The 27,265-nt window shown below is 42.4% G+C and overlaps 2 protein-coding genes across 6 annotated transcripts in view; both read right to left on the minus strand.

Annotated features, from left to right (window-relative positions):
- pitpnm2 (phosphatidylinositol transfer protein, membrane-associated 2) overlaps positions 1 to 20,295 on the minus strand; it is a gene marked incomplete at its 3' end in the record, with an annotated part of 93,646 nt that extends 73,351 nt beyond the window's left edge. Inside the window, exons 1-2 of the mRNA XM_079525149.1 lie at positions 20,269 to 20,295; positions 10,978 to 11,017 (exon numbers count right to left, since the gene is read on the minus strand). The remainder of the gene's footprint in view (positions 1 to 10,977; positions 11,018 to 20,268) is intronic.
- Positions 20,296 to 22,467: 2,172 nt separating this feature from the next.
- The window catches only part of mphosph9 (M-phase phosphoprotein 9), a 31,940-nt gene continuing 27,142 nt past the window's right edge, over positions 22,468 to 27,265 (minus strand). For all 5 annotated transcript variants that reach the window (XM_079524898.1, XM_079524895.1, XM_079524897.1 and 2 more), the window contains exons 26-28: positions 27,093 to 27,226; positions 26,330 to 26,398; positions 22,468 to 23,983 (exon numbers count right to left, since the gene is read on the minus strand). In XM_079524898.1, coding sequence (XP_079381024.1) covers positions 23,882 to 23,983; positions 26,330 to 26,398; positions 27,093 to 27,226 — 305 coding nt within the window. In that variant the 3' untranslated portion in view covers positions 22,468 to 23,881. The remainder of the gene's footprint in view (positions 23,984 to 26,329; positions 26,399 to 27,092; positions 27,227 to 27,265) is intronic.

Consider the following 27,265-nt stretch of genomic DNA (forward strand, 5'->3'; position numbering starts at 1 on the left):
GCTCTTTAGCAAACAGAAAATACACTTTCAGGTCAGGATAGCAATTTCATCCATTCAGGAGAGAGAACTCACACAGGATAAAAGGACAAACAAGTGAAATTGGAAGTGACGAAAGAAACAAATGAACACACAACTAGAACCGGAACACAAGCTGATAAACGGTCTCTGTGGTGTTCTCTCTCCTAGGTTGGATGGAAAGTGCACTAACATTAAGCTTTAACTTTTAAACAATTTTTCTTTAAACCTGAAAAACAATATCAGAGCACCTACACCAACAACACCAACTAGTCCACCGTTTTGTCTGCCAACATTCTTCTTAATTTACATAGCATTTACTTACTAGTAAGCTACTTCTCATGTGTGTCCTGGTGCGTCGCGGCTCAACATCCCTGCTCCAGATCTATTACAAGGTAATCCAGTGACCCAGTGACTTGCCCATAATGCTCAGCCAACCTAAATCCCAACAGAGAGGGAGAGAGACAGAGGGAGAGAGAATCAGAGAGAGAATCAGAGAGAGAGAGAGAGAGAGAGAGAGAGAGAGAATCAGAGAGAGACAGTCGTTTGTCTGTATACTAGCCGTGCGATAAGCAGGTCCCTTCATTTGGTCGTGTGCAGGAACTATGCAGTGTGCCGGGCGGTCAGAAAGTAACAGAGGCTGTTCCTGAGAGACTTGTGCACGGTGTGTGCACGGTGTGTGCACGGTGTGTGTGCACTGATCCACGGCCACGCCTCTGCCAGCACGTGCACCTCTAGAGACCTACGATCAGTGTCATGTCACCAATACATTTACTCAAGTACTGTGCTATTTTTTACTTTACTGGAGTACGTCCAATTTGCAGTACTTTTACTTGTACTCCACTATACCTCTCAGAGACATATATTGTACTTTTACGACACTACAATTATTTGTTCCTTTATTACTATTTATTTTGTTTTAGGTTATTACAAAACATACATTTCTCATTTCAGTTCCTATTTAAACTATAAATAAAAAAAGAGAGCACGTTAAAAGTCTACTTTTCTAGTTTGTTGTCCAGGCGGGTTCAGTTCAAAAACTACAGCAGGGAAAAAACATGCCTGCCAGGCTGCATCAGTCTACAGTACACCGAAATGTCAGCAACGCAGCTGCAGCTAATACAATTCATAATGGGTGCGTTAGATTTTAGGTGCATTTAACAACACTGTCAACTACCGTCTACGCTTGGTACAGTCACACTCAATCTAGCACACCCTGCCAGCTACACTGTGGTTTTTAACATGGAAACACTGGAAAACAAACTACTGAATCAGCCTATGGTTTCATGCCTCTTGAACGACCCATTTGTCAAAGATGTTTGATCTGCAACAGCCTGTTGATCTGCAATCTGTGAATATTTAACTAATATTGACAAAATGACAAAAATATCACAAAGACAGTAAAACACCAGACACCACCCATACAAATACAAAAATCACACCTGTGTGAACTGAGCGGTGCAACTATAACAATAAATGTATTGTTATAGTTACTGTACTCTACTGTATTGTACTGTGCGGGGGTCCCCGGAGCATCCAGACCCCCAGGAACGCGCCCAGGGTGCCAGGCTGGTTCCGGCGAGCCGCCCCACGTCCACAACGGTCGAGAAATGACAGAGTTACCATGTGGGGGTCCCCGGGGGGGTCTGTGTGGGGGTCCCCGGAACATCCAGAGCCCCAGGAACGGCCCAGGGCTCGTACTGTAGTGTACTCTGTGCTGTACTGTACTGGCCACTTTGGGTGTTGCAGCTTTCCGTGCTCGGACATACATATGGACATACGCCATACGGACATACATACAGATACGGACGGACATAGCTCCGTAATGGAGCGGAGGCACCGCTCAAAAATCACACCAGTGTGAAGTGAGGGGCGCTAATATATTAAAGTCTAACTCATGTTGCTATGATTAGGGGATGTAATGGTGATGGAAAACAAACGGTGACAAAATAACATTAAATTCTCTTTATTGTTAATGGCATTTAACGTTTGTGTTAGGGACAAGATGATGTAAATGTTCCCTTCTTTGTCAATGGCGTTTTTAAAACAAACATTGAACTAAAAACAAACATTAAACCTGTATATAGGAGGGGCTAGCGCCCCTCAAAAATGAGGAGCTGCCGATAGACGAGTTGAGCAGGAGTCAGTCACATGACCTCACTGGTTTAATCTTGGTTGGATTAGCCAGATAGTATATACTGTGTAGGCTATAGCCCTTGGGAATACTGTCATCTAAGTAAAGGGTTTAAGCGGTATCATGCTGCTAGCTAAGCTTGCAAATAAAACCACGTGTCTCTTCTTTATCAACAACATATTCCGTCTGTTCTGTGCTTTAATCTAAGATCTCCGACAACCTACATTTCATAAGCACGCTATATGACCACTTGACATGCCGTAAACCATAAGCCCATAAACAAAAGCCTGATAAAGTAAATACATACAGACATAAAAAGCCCCATTAAGCCAAAACACAGTCAGACAGTATGGACATTCAGGACAGCCATGCATTTCTCTTTCATCAGCTCTAAACAAGCTGCGGTGAATCAGCACATCAAAGCCATTTCTGTGCCTGTGTGTGCGTGTGTGCATGCGCCACGACTAGGACCAGCGATATTGCATGACTTAACAGTTTATCATCCACCTTCAGGGCCATGCTAATTGAACCTGTCTGTCTGTCTGTCTCACAGGTAATCAATCAAGAGAGGACAAGAAAACAAACATCGTAATTAAAATTGTACCAGAGCGAGTCAAATATAAATTAGTACGTATAAATGTGTATATAAATGTACGTATAAATGTACATATGTATAAATGTGTGCACTATGTACACTGCACATACTGTGCACAATATATGATACTATGTACACGTTATTCACTGTGTGTGTGTGTGTGTGTGTGTGTGTGTGTGTGTGTGTGTGTGTGTGTGTGTGTGTGTGTGTGTGTATTGCATTTCCACTGTACATATTGTGTTGCATACCCAGCAGCAACACACACAGGTTATGGTTCAGTCACCACTAATGAGCAGAACACTACTAGCCCCAGTACTGCACTGGGTCTCAAAAGTCTTCCTGTCGAGGACCCCAAAAATTACGTGTATTTGGCCATGGACTACTCCCCCCCCCAGGGACCTGCCCAGAAGAGAAGATTTGCGTTAACAAGCAAATGATTATTCTTAAATCTTCCAAACATGTTAGCTTTTTTAAAATAGCAGATGTACAGCATCTGCTATTTTATGTTGAATGTGAAGTGGGAGGTCACAAACTTACGTATAGAGGCTATGCGCGTGACATAATCGTACCCAGAAGTTATGTTGCATTCACACGGGCAGATTAAACAATGCAGTTTACCATTCATTGTCAATAGAAGCCAGCGACATGACGTTGCAAAGATGCGTGTAGCTGCTTCAAATCAACTCACAACGCGTCTGCATCGTTTCATCTGCCCGTGAGTAAGCAAAAAACTACTTTCTGCCCTTGACAGCCCATACATCCATAAAGAATTTGAATGGTTGTATTAAACATTGTTAAACTCACCAACATTGTAGCTGTACGGAAAGCTTGAATTATCCTCTTTCTATTTGCCAAGTTTTTGTTGAAAAATCCAACATAGATAGACATTCCGTGCAGGTGATTATTTTAAAGTGTCAGGAAGCGCTCGTTAGCGTCAATTAGAAACAGGTATACCACCTGTCAGGACCGTTGAGTGATTTCCAACACTCCATGCTGCTCAATGTTTTGCCTACATGAGGGGGCGTGTCTCGGTGGAAAAGTGAGCGTGTGCATACTCTCTATTGAGCGTCGCAGTCCCGCCTCCTACCCTGGACCAGGAAATGAAACCCAATGCATTTTCCTCATAGACATTTCTTAAAGTATTTATTTAAAGACGGTTACGCCGCGGACAAAGCCAACTCGAGTCGTGACAACTCATGACAACACAAACAATATTTTGGACCAAACAAATAATTAGAAAGAAGAAAAAAACGGCAGGTTACAACACTTTTTTTGTTGTTTTTCTTCTTTGTAATTATTTGTTTGGTCCAAAATATTGTTTGTGTTGTCATGAGTTGTCACGACTCGAGTTGGCTTTGTCCGCGGCGTAACCGTCTTTAAATAAATACTTTAAGAAATGTCTATGAGGAAAATGCATTGGGTTTCATTTCCTGGTCCAGGGTAGGAGGCGGGACTGCGACGCTCTATTGAGCCTACAACACACAGTATGGCAGCCCCCTAGTATCCAGGTGTAGATCCTGTGATCCTCTGTGGCCAGCTGTAAGTTCCTGAGGACTAGTAGGACTATAATATAATAAAGAAATCACTAACATTTTGTATACAAATAAAAATAAAACGCTAAAACGAAAGTGTGTAGGCAAAAAGGTTTGCCTACACACTATCTGTGCAAACAGGATCCTTGGCAGGCCTTCGGACATTTTCTTTCTTACCATGGCAGGATATACACTGATCACAGTACTACAATATTCTTCAGATCTTAAGCATACTGGTACTGCATGATGAATAGGATGCAGTCTACCACACACCAGAGCAACACACACGTTCATAATGCCAACAGGCAAAGTACTACAATATACACATACAGTAGATCACATACTGTATCAAGTACCGTTGTACATCCAAGTACTATGCTATACACTCTGATCATATACTGTGCCTCCTCGTACCGTACAAATATAGGCTGTTGATTGGACGTTGTACTTATTCTGTACATTTATTCAGTCCAGAGAAAACAGGAGGTATGCTGCTCTCACATTTATATAGATTACATATAAACCTAAAACTGTATATTCTCAGAGTTAATGGAGGATTTACTATGCATTCTGGGTGATTTCCCCAGCCAGCCAACGCGCTGCCACGGGCGTACAACGGCCAGGAACGAACGAAAGGCGACTGATCGTGCCGCACATGACAATCGGCCAACCCCACCACCATTAACCCATGAAGAACCGAGGCCCGTTGATTGTAAAAATGTGTCTTCTAAATCCTAACGTATGTTGCAAGATCTGACACCCAAAATTATACCCCATCTCAAACTAGTTTGTCACTGTATTGAGTTTGTGCTTGAAATGTACTGTAATTCTGCAAACTGTTAATACAATTTTCAATCAATCAATCAATGTCACACACACACACACACACACACACACACACACACACACACACACACACACACACACACACACACACACACACACACACACACACACACACACACACACACACACACACACACACACACACACACTTTAATAGCCAAAGTATAAAATATGGTTGAAGTGGTTCAAATCATTGTGACGCTCTATATTAACTGAGGACCCCCTGGTATTTTGTTCCAGAGACCCCCCCAGAAGCAAAGTTTTGAGTAAAAAATGTTTGCTTAAATATATATATATATATATATATATATATATATATATATATATATATATAGGAAAAGCCAAAGTGTAAAAATTCTGTTAAAGTGGCTAAAATCCAAAGTGACACGTGTGATTTCCCGGTGTTAGTTCAAAACATGTTGCACACCGCGGTTGGCTCGCTCCATCAGATGGACAGCAAACGGAGAGTCCCCCATGCACCCAATCCTTATGGGATTAGTGCGTGCCGCAAACATCATTAGTGGTGAACTTATCGATTACAGCATCGCAAGCGCCACAAAAACGTACAAGCGTTTGTCGTGACAGATAACAAATAATGATGTTCAGTATTTGCCTGCACGCCACAAAAGCAAGTAAAAGCAAGCAGCACATTGCGTCCTGTATGTGTATATGTAATCCCACCCACCCCACCTCTCTACTGTGTAACAGAGTCTATGCTATATATATCCTCGAAAGCACAATTATGGTTGCATCTCTCCTCCATTTACGGTTTTAACCCATTCAGGCCTGACGTCGAAATTTAAAAAAAAAAAGTTTTCTAAATCATGACAATTTTCGGAAAGATTTGAGGCACATTTTAACGATTTTTCAAAAATAGCAGACCTACAAGTTCATAGCGCGCCACTCGGTGGCGCGCTATGAGCTTGTAGATCTGCTATTTTTCAATAGCTAAATTATAACATAATGTTTAAAACGCTAATGCTAACGTGACATGGATGCGTTCCAGGTATCAATGGATTAAGCCACTCGGAGTGCAAGTCAAACACCTTACTGTAACAGCCAGGCATCCTTTCCTCCATGTCGCTCCCGTCATCTCATCTCATCCACCTGTGTTTTTAGCCACTTAAAAAACCCTGTACACTTTTGTTGTAGAACAGCAAAATAGCATAGAATAGTTTCAGTTTGTATAGATTGTCCGTTTTCACAGGAACATTTGCGTCGTTTTCGCTGTGTCCGTTTTTTGCTGGATGTTTGTCCATATGTTTGCCTGTTATGTCATGCTCAGAACAGGGATGCTGCTAGGGTTCATGTGGTTAAACCGGCGCAGACACGGGAGAGAGGAGAGCGAGAGGCACACATGCTGCAGCACCGTACATTCCCATGCTAAAGACAGCATTCACAAACGTAACAAAAAGGCAAGAATTATTTACCTTAACAGTAGGAAATAACACCTAAACCCAGCTAGACGAAGCTGTTCCGCTGAGTTTGAGGCTGCCATTCATTCCGCATCTTGATCGGAAGTACAAAAACGACGTGTAGCAGTTTGGGCGTTCTATTAGTAGTAGCCACGTTGCTACTGCCCAGGGTGCTCTCTCTGCTGTGAAAGCTGCCGTCTGTCAGAGGCTGTCTGCAAATCTCACTCAAACAACCAACCGGCCAGGGATGATAAACGCAGATGTTTTAAATCCCCACCAGAGGAGCAAGTATCAGGTCTCTCCCTCTCTCTCTTCCCCTCTGCCTCATCCACCCACCGCTCAGTTTTTCTCCCTTCTCTCTCTCTCTCTCTCTCTCTCTCTCTCTCCCCGTCACTGCCCTCCTCAGGACCGGGTAAGCTCTAGTTACCATGGAGACGCATGAGGCTGCCGCCCGATTGGTGGCTTTTGTTGTGATGCAGGAAGTCCGACGGGCACGGCCTACTCGTTAATAAATGCAACTACGCTCCGTAATGATTCCCTCTCCGTCTCCTCGCTCAAACCCTGCTCCATGCTGCTTCCCCCCCCCCCCCCCCCATCCATTTAATTCCTTTTCTCCACCAAGGCCAAGTGCCTATATGCCATAAGTGCATGCTCCTAATAGAGCAATAGGGTAGGAAAACAATAAAACCAATTAAAAAAACATACGTATATTTAATAAAAAGCAAATCAAGTGTATTAGTGTAAATGTGTACGGTATATGACTAACAGACACGCTATTAATCTCACTATACATAAACAGACCAGGTCCACCAGCGTCTCCAGATAATATCAAGCATCATTCAATGAGCTTGATCAGAAGAGTGGTCATCGGTCGATACGATCCGATACAGTTCGATAAAAGAAATCACACTTGTGTGAAGTGAGGGGCGCCCACTGTGTGGCTGCTATATGACGTCACTACTTAAAGCAAATTTAAAAGTCCATAGACTTGACTGTCACATGGCGTTACAAGGTGGGGCCTGATTTAATTTTATTATTATTATTATTTGTGGGTGTGTGTGTGTGTGGGGGGGGGGGAGGGGCATGAATAAGACAACCATTAAAAGTCCATAGAGTATGACGTCGTGTCTGAAAGCCAGACGTTGGAACCCTATAATCTAAAACATACAGGATTACTGCATGTTTTTGGTGACATGCAGTAATCCTGGTCTCTATACTGCCTCCCCCTGGCCAGCTGGGGCACCTGATGGAGGGAAAAGGAACTGGTTGGATAACGTGTTCCTTCCACGCAGGTGAAAAGAAGTGGCTTGGACTCCTCATGCACAGAAGGAAGGATGAGGTCAGTCCGTTGCTCTCCCCAGGTTGGCAGAGGGAGTGTAGAGCCCAGGATTACATTAGATAATTGTCACTGGGTGAAAAAATGGGTTGCAAAATTGTGCGATAAAAACTGATAAAAAAAATTATTCCATTAGTTAAAGTGCAGTTAGTAAAAAAATCACACCCGTGTGAACTGAGTGGTGCAACTCCGTGTGGGGGTCTCCATTGGGTCCCCGGAACTTCCAGACCCACAGGAACGCGCCCAGGGTGCTGCCCCGGTTCCGGCGAGCCGCCCCCCGTCCGAAACGGTCGAGAAATGACAGACTCGAAATGACAGACTCATAAAAATGTAAATTGTACGGAATATAAAACGGGAAATGGTAAATGGTGCATTTATATAGGTGGAGGAAACCATCCAAGGCACCAACCTGTACATCATCAGGAGCAATTAGGTGTTCAGCGTCTTGCTCAAGGACACCAACTCTGGGGGAGCTCAGGTTCGAACTGGGATCGAACTAAAAACGTTGACTCTCCCATCCGGCCGTTCCCGAGATTCCTTGCGAAGTAGCGCGGAAGCATGAGTGTCCGTCACAGAGCGCATGTTCAGGTCTGATACGGTAAGTCCCGGAAAAGCGATTTGATTGGCCAGTAATCACTTGAGTGGCATTGTGACGTAACGTGCCTTCCACACTTACTTCCTCCCCCAGTGAGAATTGTTCCACCCTCCCGTCAACACACATGGCTCCACCGAACTGCAGCGGCCATCTATTTTTTAATATCTATGGTTCTACCAGCCTCTACCCCTGAGCCACTGCCGCCCCCAAACGGTAGTGCAAAATCAATTAAAAATATTATTGCACATTAAATCTCATCGTGTGATAAATTACATGGTCTGGGAATGGCATAGACTGGCAATAATCACAGCAATTTTAGGCAGTGTCGCCGTCGGCAGCTTTTCCGATATACACTGGTATATCGGTATGGAACAACTCTATTCAAAACAACCAAATATATAACTCAGGCTTATGTCGTATCCGTCTGCATGGTGTCTGTGAGTCTTTGCTCACCTGCACTATCCACAGAATTTGAATGAACCATCTGTGTCGTGCCGCCGCGAGGCCCTTCGCTCTTTGACTATCAAATCAGTGAATAAGCAATGTGCTTGTGCTCTTGATGAACAACACAAATGTGCTTTACAAATAGACCTATTTTTGGATTCCACTGTAGAGGTACAGTACACTACACACACACGGCATCTGTGAATGGGTGCGTGCGTGTGTGCGTGCGTGTGTGCGTGCAGGATGCACACTGTAAGGGCGCCATATAAATGCACCATTTACCCTCTCGGCCTAGTATACAGATACATCTGGGGAAATCTAAATTCAATATATTGGCGAGAACAGCAGCAAGAACCTTCGCTAAACAAGCCTATGGCTGCTGCTTTGACAGACAGACAGCAACAGATGTAAAAGTTACAGATACATGAAGATAGTAGCAAGGTAAGCCCAGTTATGACATCTGTATTAATTTAAATATGCAGTATGTAATCCTAGACGAATAATCTGAAAATCTTCTGTATAGCCCCCCCCTCTCTGCAGAGACAGACACACATGCTCGCAATGAAATGGCTTGTTGATAGGTACTCCACCCACCCACCCACACGCACGCACGCACACACTCACGTCGGTACACCTCCCCTATCGGATGATCAGCAGAAGCCAGCTAACAGAATCAGCCTGCGTTCCGTCTATTACATTACGCTAAACACCTCCGCTCCACTGTGGGCCTCGTGCATATGAATGTCACTCCCTGGCTGCTGTACTGTATGAATGATCCCTGCTCCTGTACTGTACATCAGGGGTTCTCAACGTTTTTGGCCCGGGGACCCCCGGAAATGCTTTGGCAATGTCTCGGGACCCCCGCCCCGCCCCGCCCCCCAATATAAATTGACTGCTACAATAACCTTAAACCATTTTGGGCGGGAACCCCTTTTGGTGTTTTAAGCATTGTTATAATTTAGCTATTGAAAAATAGCAGATCTACAAGCTCAGCTACGAGCTTGTAGGTCTGCTATTTTTGAAAAATCGTGAAAATATTTTTTTATTTTTTTATTTATTTTAAATAATTTGGGGACCCCCTAAAATAATTTGGCGACCCCCCCGAGGGGTCGCGACCCACGGGTTGAGAACCCATGCTGTACATGAATGATGCTGCGTCTCGTCTGCATCTCATCGGTCTTCCACACCAGAGCTATTTCCACACACCGGTTAAGGTTGGGAATGGATACTTCAGAATTGTAACGATTCCGGTTCCTTATTATAACAATTCGCTCTTAACGATCCGATTCCTTAGCGGTTCCCTTATTTAACGATTCCTATGGGGGTTCCAAATGGACCTTTACTGGTCTGTAACTCTGTGAGTGGACAAATTCAACCAAATGGAATCAAATGGACCCTTAGGGGTCCATCAATGTACAAATGTGTTAGTGTAAAAAAACAAATGTATAATGTTTTTTACATAACATTATAATGTTCTTATTTTTTTTACTGATTTTTTTTTTACCAATTACTGAATGTCAGTCTCCAGGTTTTCTTCAGAATATGTATGACATTGATTCACTGCGACACTGTGGCACATTGGGAGGCCACCAGGACACTGGTTCTCTTTTTTTTAATTTGCATAACACTCCATGTGCACACTCACATCAGAGTTACAGACCTGTAAAGGTCATTTAAGGCTATAGCTCTTTACAGTATGTTTCTGAAATATATTATTGTCCCATTTGTCCGCTCATTTGTACGTCCGTGGCAAAAATATAATTTTGACAAAAATGTCCACCATCATCCAGCATGGAGATGATCCCTGTATTAGACTGCTAGTATTAATAATTTAATTGATTAAAGATAAGATCTATTGACTTCAATGTTGGTATCAAATATAATCATTGTTGAGTTATTATGAGCACATCACTTAAATTATTTATAGTCAAGAAAGGTTTTACGATGAAAAATAAGTAATCATGGTATAATTATAACACATGGTAAACATAAATAGTATTTAGATCAAGTATCCTTGAATGAATGTCAGATTTGGTAACACTGTACTGAAGTGTTTGCCACTTACCCCAGAGTGCATCTTCAGAGCCACAATTCTTTTCTTCTTCCTGCAAATGAGAAATATATGATTAGCATTATAAAACAAAGAATGGATTGTCAAATGAATTCGAGAGGCCACACTCTTATGAAACCGCTTTGAAATGATGGACCAACTTCCTTCCTATATACAAGGAGACAGCCTACAGTATTATTATTAGTAGTCACGACATGAGCAAATAGAACGGAACAGAATGTTACATTTTTCGTTTAGCGAAATTCTATACCTTACAGCCCCTCCAAAGCCAAGGAAGTGAAGGAACAACTTCAACTTGCAAAACGGATTTTAAAACGGATTTTTTAAAAAAAAGACAGAAAGGAAGTGGTTAACAGACGCATGCCGTGATGTCACAATAACAAAAGAAAGAAGTGAGGGATGATTGGGCGTGCGCGCGCGCACACACACACACACACACACACACACACACACACACACACACACACACACACACACACACACACACACACACACACACACACACACACACACACACACACACACACACACACACACACACACACACACACACACACACACACACACACACACACACACACACACACACACACACACAGCAAACGTGCCCCTGAAGTGAAAACTACACTGATGATGAGCAAAGACAGTCTATTTTTAGACGTGGCATGGGTGTGTTGTGCAAGGGGGGGTGGGGGGGCGGGGGGGGTGCTGGCATTTGGGCTGGTGAGGGATATTATTTGTGACATGTCTCCTTGGTCCTGTTAACTGACGCCAATAAACGACCTCCTAAGAGAGGCGGGGGATCTCAGCGATTCATCAAACACTGTCCGTTCCTCGGTTCATGCTTTGTAGCAGTTACGTCACAGTCACACACAAACAAACACATTTGACACAGTAAAGTCTCCAGTCCACTGTTTATTTTTTACTCCACTGAGTGTACAAATGTAACCAAATGGACTCGTAAGGGTCGATTTGGTTACAATTGTACATTGCGGGTCGATTTGGTTCCAGTGGTACACTCTCAGAGTTACACAAAACCATAAATGAATAAAGAATAATGGATTAAGACATTAATTCGTTTTACTGGAGCAACAGTGAAATGTATACATTTATATGTTTTATCCTGACATGACTTGGTTCATTTCAAGTTTTTAGTTGTAAGAAACGAAAGGATTAGCTTTCCTTTTACCACTTTATGTTTTATGTATACTCTACTGTGATGAAAGATGAAAAGAATCACTCAGAAGGTTTCTAGGCCCAAATCCAAGGTATAAATGTGACTGTCAGTGGCGTGCACAGATAGACACTAGGGGGTGCTAGAGCACCCCCTGCCCTTTTGGCAATGTGCCCTTTTGAAAAAAAAAAAAAAAAAAAACTTTTATTTTTATTTTTTCGATTTAAAAAAAATAGCAGACCTACAAGCTCGTAGCGCGCCACTCGGTGGCGCGCTATGAGCTTGTAGATCTGCTATTTTTCAATAGCTAAAGCATAACATAATGCTAACACCAAAAGTGGTTCCTGCCCAAAATGGATTAAGGCAACCGGCCGGTTCCACGCGCTGCACAAGGTGCCCTTTTTTAACTTGAGCACCTGCCCCTCTAAATGTCTGTGCACGCCACTGGTGACTGTAAAAATCGCTAATCTTGTCATCTCACCACGTTATCTCATCTTTTGGTGCTACAGGGCTTGATGAGATCATACTTTAATGTTTATGTTGCTGTGTTGGCTTAAGCAGAGATGGCTCTGTTCCCTTTTGGTTATGTAAATACATGAATACACTGTACAATTGCAAACAAAAGCAAATGTTTGTTGAACATGAGCTTGAGGCTGGCTGGAAATGGCTCTAAAATCTCACCAAAACACTAATGTGTAACAAACACAGCTTCTAAGTAGATAGTACAGGGAGTACAAGAATGATGAACCCATCAAACAGGTGGTTCGGGCATCTGGTTAGGATGCCTCTCGGGCGTCTCCCTAGGGAGATCCTCGAGGCACGTCCCACTGGGAGGAGACCCCGGGGCAGACCAAGGCGCAGTTGGAGGAAACACATCGACTCACTGGCCTTGGAACGTCTCGGGATCCCCCAGGAGGAAGTCACTAATGTTGCTCTGGAGAGGGAAGTCTGGAGCACTCTGGTGGAGCTGTTGCCCCTGCGACCCGACTACAGATAAGCGGTTGAAGATGGATGGATGGATGGTGGAGTCTCAATGAACCTGCATTTGAGTCTCCTACTAGACATTAGCATCTTACCGCCGGCCATCACATTATTGGGTCAGGAATGTGACAAAAACAAAAGAAAAACATCGCCATGAATTCAAGGTTTCATGGGGTGTGCAATTGATAGAAAATTAGTGAGGTGAACTACTCCTTTAAGCGTTATTTTATAAAGAAACTAATGAAAATAGCCAATCTGCAAGCTTGTAGATCAGCTATTTATGCTATTTTTGAAATGCACGCCTACTGTATAATGACATGCCCAAAATACTGTAGGCATGCCACGTTGAAAGTCAACTGTAGTGTTGGCTTTCCATGAAATCCTATTTTGAATCCTCTTTCAAACTGGTCACATAGGCCATACATTACATGTGCAATACAAAAGAGGCTGTGAGAGCAAGAATGGTGATGAGCGTTATCATTTGAGAAAGAGACAATAGACCACACTACCACCGCTAAGGTTGGCAGTGGTGTTAATCAGAACAAAAGAGAAGGAGCTCCACTAACCATCCAATACCAATATCATTACTGTCTGGCCTGCTTCCAGGCCTCTGAAGTTGGTGGGTAATATACAGTTGGCCCTAGCCTAGCATAGCATGACACTGGGTAAAACATTAGTCCGACACCCTACGGCTACCCCAAACCCTAACCTCACAGGGAAGTCATGGTGAGTTCTAACCACAAACGCATGCTGGGAGCCATGAGTCTTAACCAGCCACGCATGCGTCGGACCGTTGCATGTTGGACTGTTAGTACGTCGGACCAACGTATGAGCCCTGGCGGATAATATACAGTTGGCCCTAGCCTAGCAGAAGCTGGGTAAAGGCCTATTCATTGGTCATTTGTCACCACTTTCAACCTGGCCTTCCTGTCTTGTGCATGTCATTATACTGTAGATTGTAGAATAATAAACAAGTAATAATTAGACCCATTTCATCGCACGTACATGGGAAATTCTGCGTTAGGGGTTAAGTGTCTTGCTCAGGGACACCTCGACACATTGCCAGGGCCAGGAATTGAACCTGGGACCTTCTGCTTCCAAAGGCGAGCTCTGTATCCATTCAACATCAAAGATTTGTAAAAATGTCATGTCATCTCAGAGAGAGGCAAGACACACACTGTGTATTCTTATATTCTTGTGTGTACATGTGCACGCGTGTGTGTGTGTGTGTGTGTGTGTGTGTGTGTGTGTGTGTGTGTGTGTGTGTGTGTGTGTGAATGTTTGATGAGGAAGTGATGCCTCACTGCCAACGAACAAAGCCCTGGGATTGTTAATTATTGTGAGTGCTCAAACTAAGCGGCACAAACACGGTCGGTCCACCGTGGCGGCTTTACATTCTTACAGCAATTACCTAACCTCATTGTCCCATGGGAATATCACTCTGTTAATTGGTGCTGGGAAAATGGATGCACGGTCACACCTTTGGCATCAGCTATTCCCGGGGCCAACGTTCAGCAAATGTAGCAGATTTCTTTGGTGAATATATTTGATATAATGCAGTGCAAACGGCGATGGGTTGTACGAGCCTTGGGAATACGGTTAACTAAGTAGGCCTATGGGGTTTAAGTGGTTAAAGGGGCATTCCACTCATTTTCAACATTTTACTATGTCATTAATATACCTTAGAGCTGTTATGTGGAAATAATAAAAAGGTCCCCCCATTCTGTGTTTCCTAGAACTGTAATTATGAAAAGAATCATTAACATGGTGAAACACATCTTGATGACATCATCAAGATGTGTTTCACCATGTTAATGATTTTTTTCAGACCTCCAGTTCTAGGAAACATAGAATGGGGGGACCTTTTTATTATTTTCACATAACAGCTCTAAGGTATATTAATGACATAGTAAAATGTTGAAAATGAGTGGAATGCCCCTTTAAAGAATTATTCTTCTATCAACTGTTTAGATGTTTTCCCCCCCCTACTTCCTTCACAGCAGTAATGAAAATGCAAATATTAAAAGTGCAGTTTTGTTTCCTACAGTGAATGAAAGAGAAGGGAGTCGAAAATGAAGCTTTGTTTATACTTTGTTGTACGACGGTGCATATAACAGTCATTAAGAATGAATGAAAGGCAGAGAGTGCCTCGTTGATTTTCAGAGCAGCAGTGAAGTGGTAAGATTCCTTCATTCATTCATGCCTGACATCACACACACGTGTGTCACCAATCACCAATTAGAGTCGACTCGACTGGCTATTACTGTAGATAGGCTATTTTCGGCACAGCATATAAATCAGGCTGTCTTTGGCCACGAGCGGAGCAGTGGGGCTGGAATCCCTCTGTTTACCCTGCTAAAAATAGATTCCACGCACGCTATGACGTGGCATCACCATCAGAGCCCACCGCCCCTTCACACACACACACACACACACACACACACACACACACACACACACACACACACACACACACACACACACACACACACACACACACACACACACACACACACACACACACACACACACACACACACACACACACACACACACGATCGAGTCACGCTGTTATTGGTATGCAGCGGTTGGTCTCTCTCCCCCCCACGCCATTGTTGCCGTTGCAGATTGTGTGAAAGAAATAAGCAGCCAGGTCTATGAAAACAAGCACAAAAGAAGCGACTGGGCTATTTGAAAATAGTAGACCTACAAGCTCACGACGCATCGCGATGCGACACGTTGTGAGCTTGTGGATCTGCCATTTTCAAAACAATATCTTGGAAGAATGTGACAAATTTGAAATATTTTTGAAACATTTTAACAGCACAAATCTGGTATGGGGGGGGGGGGGGGGGTCACTGGCACCAAATAGTTTAGATGTACAGGGGTGTAGGGTCCTTGGACAAATACATTATTCTGGGGGTCCTTGACATGGAAATGTGTGAGAGAATCACTGGTTTAAATGACATTAGGAAATAAGCCCAAATAAGCAAACAAGCCCAAAAATACAAAACACAACTCGCAACTACCAATATTACAAGCAACTTTACAGAAAAAGACGTCCAAAGTTGCCCCCCCCCCCCCCCCACACACGTTTGGATGGAGAGAATGAAGGGAGGGCGAGTAGTGGAAGGAAAGAGGAGAGATGACGGGGAAGCCCAGTGAAGAAGAGAGATGTGAGGAAATATGAGACACAGCGTGACTGAAGGGTAGAGAGAGAGAAGGATGGAGGGTTTGTTCTAATGGGGGGTTCTCTATGGGAGGTCCATCATATGGAAACATTTCAAGCAGTATCACAATACACAATATTTGTTATGGTTATTTTTCAAGTTACTTAAAGGACCACTTCACCACTTTTCAACATCTCTTCATATAATTGGTCCTCACTAATGTTCATGATAGAACACCACCATTTTTTCCTACTCAGTCTGTATCTCATAGGAAGGCTGTGGGCAGTTCAGAAACCCGTCTACCAGTGACATCATCAATGGTGAATCCAAGCTAATAGAAACTGCAGGCTTTCTTTTCCTGAAAAGTTGCAATGCAAAAGTTGAAGTCATCGTTCTCACGATAATAAAAATCTAAATATATTTTAAAACAATTCTTGTTTAAAAAAAATCTGCCTAATGATGATGTCACTGGTGGACGGGTGTCCGAACTGCCCAAAGCCCTCCTATGACACACAGACTGAGTAGGAAAAAAATGGTGGTGTTTTATCATGAACATTAGTGAGGACCAATTATATGAAGAGATGTTGAAAAGTGGTGAAGTGGTCCTTTAACATACAACAACCTACAAGGTAACAAAAACTAAAAGAAAAAGGAGTAACAGACCATTTAGACCAAAATACGTATTCATTTGGGCTAACGAAACCGTCGTTCTACATTAGTATAAATTAAGGTATAGAATCGAAGAAAAGAAATAGAAATATCTCTGAAAAGGCATATCGTGGAGAAATTGTATCGTCTCGGCGATAATGGCCACGATTTAATGGCCAGTGTGGATGTTGATGCAAAGCACCAACCTGCTCATCGGGAGCAATTAGGGGTTGAGCGTCTTGCTCAAGGACACTTCGACACTAACTCTGGGGGAGCCTGGGATCGAACTGGAAACCGTCCAGTTGCCAAGCGGATGCTCTACATCCTAATGGATGGATGGAAAAGACAGGGGGAGGGGTAGGGAGAGCATATGGTTGGAAACGAGCTTGCGGGACAGCGAGAACGGGTGAAGGAAGGGGAGGGAGGGGGCGATCAATACAGTGACTCATTCTTTCTGCACAGGCTGCTTCCTAACAGCATTCATTAAAAGCAAACCTAATCATTTTGTCTCTGATAATCTGATCGCCGGGGCTTCCATCTTCATTCAGTTCCATGTGATACACATGACAATCAAACAGACTCGTCCCGAAAGAAGACTGATACGGGGTCCATTTCATACACAGTGGTCCAGATCAGGGCTAGCCTGTCACCATTACACATTTAAGTGGACGATTAATTGTCACACTAATAAGCTTCACGCATTGTAAGCTTGTATTGTAAGCTTGTAGATCAGCTATATAACATTTTCAACGTGGAAACGATGACAAAATAATTGCGATTATCTCAGATAAGCCCTGGTAGTTCCCGGACACAACGTTGAGAAACAATGGCTTAAATTCTTAGCGAAACAAAACAATATAACACTTTTTAAATAACCATAATTTCCCTCCATCTATGCCACCGGCAGTTATCAGCCACTGGAGTAGTGTATGTTTACAGAAACACACTGCCCTCTGGCTGTTCAGTATCTTGGTGATTTCACTGTGTGTTAACACAGTTTGGTAGACCTAAAAACATCACTGTCTAACCAAACAAATAGGGCCCGACCGATATGGATTTTTGTGACCAATACCGATAACCGATCGGCGATTTTATAGAGGGGACAATCACAGATAACCGATATGCAACAGATAAGTGGTTTTTTTTGGGCTGGAATTAAAACAGGCCTTTTTCTGTGTGGATTGTGCAAAGAATTATACCGATTATGTAAAGGTACAGTGACAGTAGCTCCTTGGCAATGACTTTATTCAAGACAGAGAGGGCAGTGTGTTTCTGCAGGTTAACACGACCACGCTTCGACGACTGCCGGTATAGAGCAGTGGTTTTCAACAAGTGGTCCAGGGACCACCAGTGGTCCTTGAGGGGGTTCCAGGTGGTCCAAATGCCAAATTAATGGGCCTTGGTGTCAGTGTTGTTTTCGTCGACTAAAACTAAGACGAAAAATGTTCGTCGACTACATTTTTTCACTGACGAAAACTAAATGGAAACTAAATGAGAACTAAGCTATGATGACTAAAACTAAGACTAAATATATTGACAATTTCGTCAACAAATAAAAACTAGACTAAAATGTTAGGAAGGGACTAGTGGACAAGAGATCCAGTATGAGTAATTCAGTATAAGTCATAAGTCATTTCAGACTATTTTCAAGTCTGAAAATAGCCGATCTACAAGCTCACAACGCGTCGCGCTGCGACGCGTTGTGAGCTTGTAGATCGGCTATTTTCAGCATGTGTAAAATCAGCCATTATGACGGCATCGAGGCCCGCCAAAATACATTTTAGTCGACTAAATCAACCGTAGATTTAGTCGACTAAAATCTCATGACATTTAGTCGACTAAAACTAGACTAAACAGTAAAACATTCCAGGTGACTAAAATGTGACTAAAACTAAATGGAAACTATTCAAGAGACTATGACTAAAACTAAAATAGAAATTTGCTGCCAAAAACAACACTGCTTGGTGTGAAAAAGGTTGAAAACCACTGGTATATAGAGGGAAGTGATGGGCGAAAAGTAACAATGTATGCAGAGGGCAGATTGGTTCACATCTTCATTCCTAAAATGTATTGTTTTATGACCCACATATGTGAAATTCACATTTTGAGTGTTCTGAAATGAACTGGGCACATAGGACAACAATCTTGCTATGCCTTTTGTCCTTTTGACAGAAACAACAATGGCAATCAATTAATCAATCAATTCATCCATTTAGCATTTGGATTGTTTGAAACCAATTAAAGGCTGTAGGCCTATGTATAGGAGCAATTACTGTATATCTGCAGGCTACGTTTTCTCCCATGATAACAGTCAGAATGTGATTAGCCTATAGTATTGCAGCTAAAGAATAGCAACACCTCTCATTCAAAAAAAGTGTGAGGACAAAATTAAATCCCAATAGGCCCTGTGTACATTTTCTCAATGTCTCATTCTTTGGTTTATAGGTTAATATTTATTATTATGCGGCAGCGACACAACCCATCCACTACTCACTCACCTGCGAAAATGCATCACACGACGTGACAGCAATCTTGTATTACATTTTAGGGTGGGTTTCCACCGGAATGCATTATATGCATTATTGTTCAGGATGTGATTTCACAACCACCATGCAGCTAGGGTTCACATATAAAAGAGAGGAAAATCGATGAATGTATAGCCTAAGCTTTGAACGGGTGTCCTGCTAGTGGTGCGTGCGTATAGGCTACCCACATACCGCTTCTTGTATGATCAATCATCAAAAAATACTGCTGTTCAGTGCAGTGTAGTTATTGTTTTCTATTGGTTCCCCACGTCACGTAGCTTTTAACTTAACGATGAAAATAGACGAGCTACAAACAAGCTCACTACCGGTATATTATACTGCCGTCTACCAACCAGTGCAGAACACAGGGCATAGTGGACGTCGATCAAGGGAAACAGCGCTCCCCAATGGAGTACATTTGCACTGCGAACTACAACATGTTGGCAGAGTTGCATTTTTGATTGATTGATTGATTCCAGAGATAATGTTATGAGATTGAGATGTCTTGTTTTTCATCATAAATAAACAAAAAACACAGAATAAAATGCACACTCATTGCCCATATATAGCATATTAAAACTGGAAATGGCAATAATTCTAGTTATCTTAGTTAGAACAGTGATCTAAGAGTCAAATCGTGCGTGAAGAAATGCACCCGTTACCATGGTGCAATCATGGAACCTTTTCTTAATTAGTATAATTAACATGTAATGAGCTAGCTGTACTGTACAAAACCATGAACACACACATGCACACCCACATTCACGGGGAAATATTATAGCTTTACCACGCTGCTGCTTCATTTGGACGTGTGTCATTCCTCCTTGTTGCATGCCTCAGTAATATTAAACTTCTGAATTGTACGGTAGTCATGGCTTCTCGAAAGAACAGTGGCTACTGGCCATCACTCACCCTGCCATATGGTTGTTCGCAGCCCGTTTGATAATCATTAGGGAGTCGGGACCAACTTCTCCCATACGCCACTACTGCGCACCTGCGCGCATACACATCATCATCATGTAATCCTGATAACTGCACTAGTAGTCTGTGCGTCCTCACCTTGTCCACTACGTGGCGCTGTTCCCATGGTTTTCAGGTTGAGAATTTATTTTTTTAATCCAAATCCAAATCTACAAAGTAACTAAGTTTTCAAATAAATGTAGTGGAGTAAAAGTACAATGTTTAGATCTGAGATGTAGTGGAGTAGAAGTAGTAGTATTGGAAATACTCAAGTAAAGTACAAATACTGTTAAAATTGACTTGCCAGTGCCCTCAAAATAGGGACACCCGGGTTAATGTTTTAAAGGACACAATTAATTTGTTTATTACATTTCTATATATATATATTTATTTTTATTTTTAATACTTCTATATATTTTTTGTTAAACAATGTATAAAGCCTGTACATAGTTTGTATTTTCTTCTAGAGAAAACAATGTGGACAACACTCAAGGTTAATTATATCACGAAATGTATACTTTGTCTTTAGAAAAGGTCTTTCCATCCGTTGGCATTTGTTGATATTTTGAGTGATTTGGCTTATTACTTTTGTACGTGTGTGACAGATTTTATCTAATACTGCTACTTCCCTATGCTCGATAAGCCCTGCTCATTTTGTAATGCTCTCTGCAAGACCTACAGTAAAAAGCAGTCCAGTTTGTCTGACCATTTCAACTGTTAAAGACCAGAGAAGGAACCATAACTGTGGAGTGGCAGCACCAACAGCACAACTCTTGTTGTAAATGATACCATAAACGAACCAGACTCTGACAGATAGTCACCGGGATGGAACACTATAGAAAGTGTTTTCTGCTTTCGAAGTGGTTGAGCTGAGTGTGGCTGATCTGTAGGACTGGCTTTCCAAAGTGTACCAGAGTGCATTTGTAGCACAGTGTTTGGAGGGACTAGGAGGTGCAGTGGGGAGCAGAGCCAAGCAGGGCCAGTCGTTAATCTCAGGAGGACCACACTCATAATTTAGTTTGTTACAGCTGTGTTGCTTATACTCGGCCATCTCAAATCTGCTGTAGTTGTTGTTTAAGGACACAATGAATTTGTAATTACACATTTTTTGTTAAACTATTTATAAAGCCTGTACATAGTTTGTATTTTCTTATACAGAAAATAGTGTAGAGAACACTCAAGGTTCATTATATCACGAAATGTATACTTTGTTTTTAGAAAGGTCTTTCCATTTGTTGGCAAGAGTTTGGTGATATTTTCAGTACAATGGTACTTTACTTACTGTAGGTAAAACATTTGAGTACTTTTTTCCACTACTGTTGACCACAAAGAGGCCCGAGGGGAGAATTCAGAACCATGGACAGCGTACATCCCTATGGTTGGCTCAATTTGGCTGTGTTGAAACTTCAGCACCAGAGACAGCGTACAGCCCCCAGATTATTGAAACCTAATCTACTATATAATGCGCCGTCTCTGCGTGCGTACGTGTGTTTACGGTTGTAATGCACGTAACTCGAGTACCGTTTGTCCCACCGACTTCACATTCGACACACGCGTTCCACACCTCCACAGGGAGTGCAGTGCCAGGTATCGAGTCGGTCGGACCCACGGTTCTCCAGAACCACCACAAAAGGCTCTGGTCAGGCCTGCCAGTGGGCCTAATGAGGCAAACTCCTTTCACCTGTGCAATTTCCAGCCTCTGCCTCAGCCAATTGAGGCTCAACCAATCAGGCTCTGCCAGTGGGCCGAATTGATTGCCAAGTACATTGTTCCCAGTCAGTTTGAAGTCTTCACACACAGGCACACGCAGGACACCGGCTGACAGTTAAAACGTCTATGACAACATATATATCATTAGGTTCCCAAGTTGCATCGTTCCCAAGTAGGCCGGTGGCCGACTGCGATGGGCACGTACAGGTCTAGTTATCAAAAATGGTGCAAACCCTTGTGTTGAGCAAGACTCAACGCCAGCTAATAGTAGTCAGTTCAGTAGTTTTTCCACAAAGAAACAGACCAATGATTGCACTTGCAGTTATCTAAAGGCTTGGTTTATTGGTTCAGAACAATATTATCATTCCAGTGAAAGTCACATCAAGTAAGTAATAGCAAAGTGCCTGGAAAAGTGCATGGCCAAATTAAACGGTGCAAAAAACGCCATGCATGTCTATAAGCATTATCAGAAGTTATGCTATTTGTGTCTATTGAAAACGTGTGCTGGTTTAGATTTTACAAATGGTTCTGATAGAAATCAAGAGGGTTCAGAACTTTTGCAAATTCTCTTTGATTTGGAATATAGAGCTAAGACATGGAATGTAAAGTGGATGAAAAAAACAAAAAACATAAAAAAGGCAATTTAATTCAAGTAGGTTCTTTTCAAGTCATTTGGACAAAACGGTAAAAATGTAGATTTATACCAATAAAAATATTTTAAAATGCACAATAAAGTAACAAACTTAAGTATAAAAACATTAAATAAAAACAATGTCAATGACAATGTTTACTCAAAACTGAAATGGCAGTTTTATTTTTCAGGTGGATCGGATGTCTGCTAGATAGTTATTTATCATTCATGTTTAAACTGAAACATACATTGTCAACCTGAAAATGGCCAATAAAACATTTAATATTAAATAGTGATTACAAAAGTAAACGACTGTACAAATCTGTGTATTACTAAAATATACTCCAAAAATTGTGATATCTTTCCAACATATAAAAAATATCCCCGAGTAATAATAATATGTATCAAAAGATACCATGGACTTCTTTTACAGACAATCTATAATACAGAGGACTGAAAAACAATCTGTGCTGCATATAAAACTATTGCTTAATTTATACTTAGTTGCATGCCAGACGGAAATAGCAGATCTACAAGCTCACAACATGTCGCATTGACGCATTGTGAGCTTGTAGAGTGACGCATGATCGACGCCTGCGCACAACTAAGCAAAAATCATCCACACCAAGCATCATAACTATAACCATATATTTTAAAACACTGGTTCCCAAAAAAAAACATTCCCCTAAAAAGCTAAAGTTTTCATTCATTAATACCGAAGTAAAAGATTTTTCATGAATTAGAAAAGTTAGTTTAAGAAGTTGTGAGCTTGTAGATCTTCTATTTTCAGTAGTTTCGGTCACGGGCTGAAAAGTTTGGGAACCACTGGTTTAAAACATTATTCTAACTCAAGTGGATGGCAGATAATAAATTAGAGCCTGTTTCTGCCTGAGGGCAGTGGGGAAAACATTGGGGTTCTGCTCTATACGTAAACTAAAGTGTCTTGAGACAACTTATTTGGCACAATAATACATTTTAATTTAATTAGTGGCAGTGGATGCTCACTCAACGATCATTATAGTTAAGAGTCATCGTGCTCGGTGGGGACGGCCAAAACGCAGTACGTGGAACATAACGTAGAAAAGACAGACAGACATTGCTATACGTTGGCGGAGGAGCGCAGAACGTGGAATCTCTTCAGAGTCATGCGTATGGAACCCAGCTCACGATTTACTCTCTCCAGACGATTCTCTAAGGCCACCTGTGGAAGCATTGTCCGTTTAAGATGAAACAATTAAGCCACCTAGCTTTATTTTAGGAAAGGCTAAGGCAAAAGGCTAAATGTATGTAATTTAGATAGCATATTATGTAGATATAGCACTCTATAGTGTGTATACTCATAGTTTCATTGTATAGATATTCTACTGTTAGATGGATGTTAGGCTCTTAGCTTGCTTATGATTCTTGATGACTATTTCTATGCATTTGATGTAGTGCCATGTGTTGTTCTTGCTTCCTGAAAATCGCTCTGGATTAAGAGCGCCTGCTAAATGCTAAAATTGTAAATAATGTAGGAAGTATTACAGTCGTGTGTATTTATTTCTTGTCTTCAAATCAATATACGTGGAAATTCAAATTATTGGTCAATGGTGGTCTCTGCAAATGTAGACTGGAACTCACCTATGCTTTTTATGGCATAGGCAGCGAGAAACTAGGCGCAGCTGCGTGACATGAGACTAATTAATTAGAGCGACAGGAGTGTGTGAGTGTAGTGTGCGTCAATTTAACAAAGGTGCAGACGATCAGAAATCAGCAGAGAGTGAACGACGTTTGCGCTACTGTATGCCAAATTGAAGTGGACTCGGCCCCAGACTTTGTTTTTCTCCCTGGAAATAAAAAACGTCTGTGTTTCCGAGGCTACTGCAAATGCAATCTGGGAACTCATCGGAAAGAAATGTATTTTTCCTATTCATTTGCCACTGGAGGCATCGCCCAATTTCCTGTGAGAGCGGATGTCGGCCGTTCACTCTCCTTCAGCCCTCCTCTACCGGTGGTGCTCCCATGTTAGAATAGAATAAAGAGATAGCTAGTAGAATACTCCCCACTTCCTTTTTTTTTAATCCCACAATTTTGCAACGCATTTTTTCACAAAGTGTCAATTATCTAATGTAATCCTGGGCGCTATACTTCCTCTGCCAACCTGGGGAGAGCAACAGACTGACATGTTTCCTTCAATGCATGAGGAGTCCAAGCCGCTTCTTTTCACCTGACAGGGGGGGGGAGTTTCCCCAGTTGGACGTATCACGTCCAACTGGCCAGGGGGAGGCAGTTTAGAGACCAGGATTACTGTATGTTTTCTGTGAGGGTACCTACCCTAGGGGACATGGGGAGAACATGCCAACCCAACTTAGGGTGTGGGCACTGATGACGCGGACAGAACACGCCTCCAGCATTTACAGCGCCCCCAGCGGGAATCGAACTCAACCTTCTAGCTGTGAGGCGACAGCGCTACCAACTGCGCCAGCTGTGCCCCTTTTGGTGTGGTTTTTGTCACATTATATGTATATATAGTATATATGCACATAGGTGAAATTCATCCTCTGCATTTTACCCAACCTATAACTAGGAGCAGTGATTTCATTTACCCATCCTATAACAACTAGGAGCAGTGGAGCAGTCATTCTACGGCGCTCGGGGAGCAATTATGGGTTAAGAATCTTGCTCAGGAACACACATCGTACCTGGGACAACCATGTGCCTCCTGCTCTCCAGGTGGGCTCACTAACCACTCATCTATGGTCACCCATGTGTTAAATTCATAAACTACACAGTGAAATCTATGGTGTTAAAATTATACTTCGAGTTATAGTTAGGACGTGTGTGTGTGTGTGTGTGTGTGTGTGTGTGTGTGTGTGTGTGTGTGTGTGTGTGTGTGCGCGCGTGCGTGCGTGCATGTTCTTTTGGGCACATTGCGGAGGCACAGCGGAGACGGGAGCGCAACAATGAATTATCCGACGAATATGTAGCCTACTCCCATAGATGATCCAATCATCATATGAAATTATTATGCATATGCCATGTTAGCTACAGTTTATAGATCATGCTGTGCAATGTGTTTAATTTTGAAGTAGGCTATTTAAACAAGATGAAGAAAGTCCCCACTCGGATCCCCACACACAGTGACAGCGCTCCATACACAGACAGACAATATTCTGTACACTGCAGTGTTTTTAATGTTTCCTTAAGCAATTGATTAATGTGCTCGTCTGACCATATTTGCGCTGCGTAAAATATGCCCTCTAAACTGTGTTTACTCCTCATGCTCACATTTCATTTCCTTTATTTGATGCGGACTGCATTCACACCTGCAGTCAATCAAAGTCAGGTGCGCTTGGAAGCGAAGCGAAACTCCTGTTTTTTGGCGAACTAGAATGTGATTGTTTGATCCGCATCAGAAAGGCGACCTTAGTCATCATAGGTTAGTTTTTATTTGGTTTTTCTCAGTGAAAAAAGTTTTAGTCAATGAAATCAACACTACCTAATAACGACAACTCTGAATCTGTCTTGAGAGACGATTGCAAATGTGAGCGTTCCCCTGAGCTCTTACCTCATCTAAGCGGTTCTGTAAACTCACTCTGCTTCCAGCCCCTGGGATCCGGCTCAGAGCTGCTTCAATCTGTTCAGCACACACAGGACAGATAATGTCGTTGCTGTCGGGCACAAACATCAACTTGACGTAACATCTTTTCGAAATTGAATGCTCCGCTTCACGGTTTCCCAAATGGTGGGTCGGGACCTATTTGTGGGTCACAGACCAATTTGTATGGGTCACGACTCGAGTATGGTCGATGTTTAGATGTTTTTAGTCGACGAAAAGTTCGAAAACAACACTGGTATGGAACTCTTTATTTGTATGGAACTCTGTATTTGTCAGAGTTAATGGGGGTCTTTGGCCTAATAAATAAATATCATATTATGATGATGATATTGAGAACTCCTGAGAAAAATTGATAATTTTAATAATAACTCTTAAGGCTCATACATACTCCAGTTTTAGGTGATTAGGTTATCACCTATTTAACTAAAACGGTGGTAATGAGTCGAGGCCATCATACTTGCGGTGATGTCCTTAAGCATAAACCCCAGATACGAAAACCCCCCTGTGCATGCAAAACCAAGGGGACCGCCCAACCAACTTCTAGACCAATCAGTGAACGAGGTGATAGCCCAGAGTGGAAGGGCTTGTCGGACAGTAAAAACAAAGAGATGTGCCGGGGTCCGCGGTGATAGCTGATAGTTTCCTAACCTTTATAAAACTATACCGCGGTGATAAGCTATCACCTCAAACAGGAGCATGAATAGGCCTTTACCTGCAGCTTCTCCTGTGTGAGCTCATCCAGCAGCCTCTCAGCATCAGCCAGCGAGTGGAGTCTGGCCGGGAGGAGCAACTCCTCACATGAGTCCAGCAGCTCCCGTCCACTGCCCAGCACCACCCCCTGGTGGGCTGACACCACAATGACACGTAGGGCCGTTTAAAAAAATG

The sequence above is a fragment of the Electrona antarctica genome (assembly GCF_951216825.1).
Source record: "Electrona antarctica genome assembly, chromosome: 16".
Classification (NCBI taxonomy): Eukaryota; Metazoa; Chordata; class Actinopteri; order Myctophiformes; family Myctophidae; genus Electrona; species Electrona antarctica.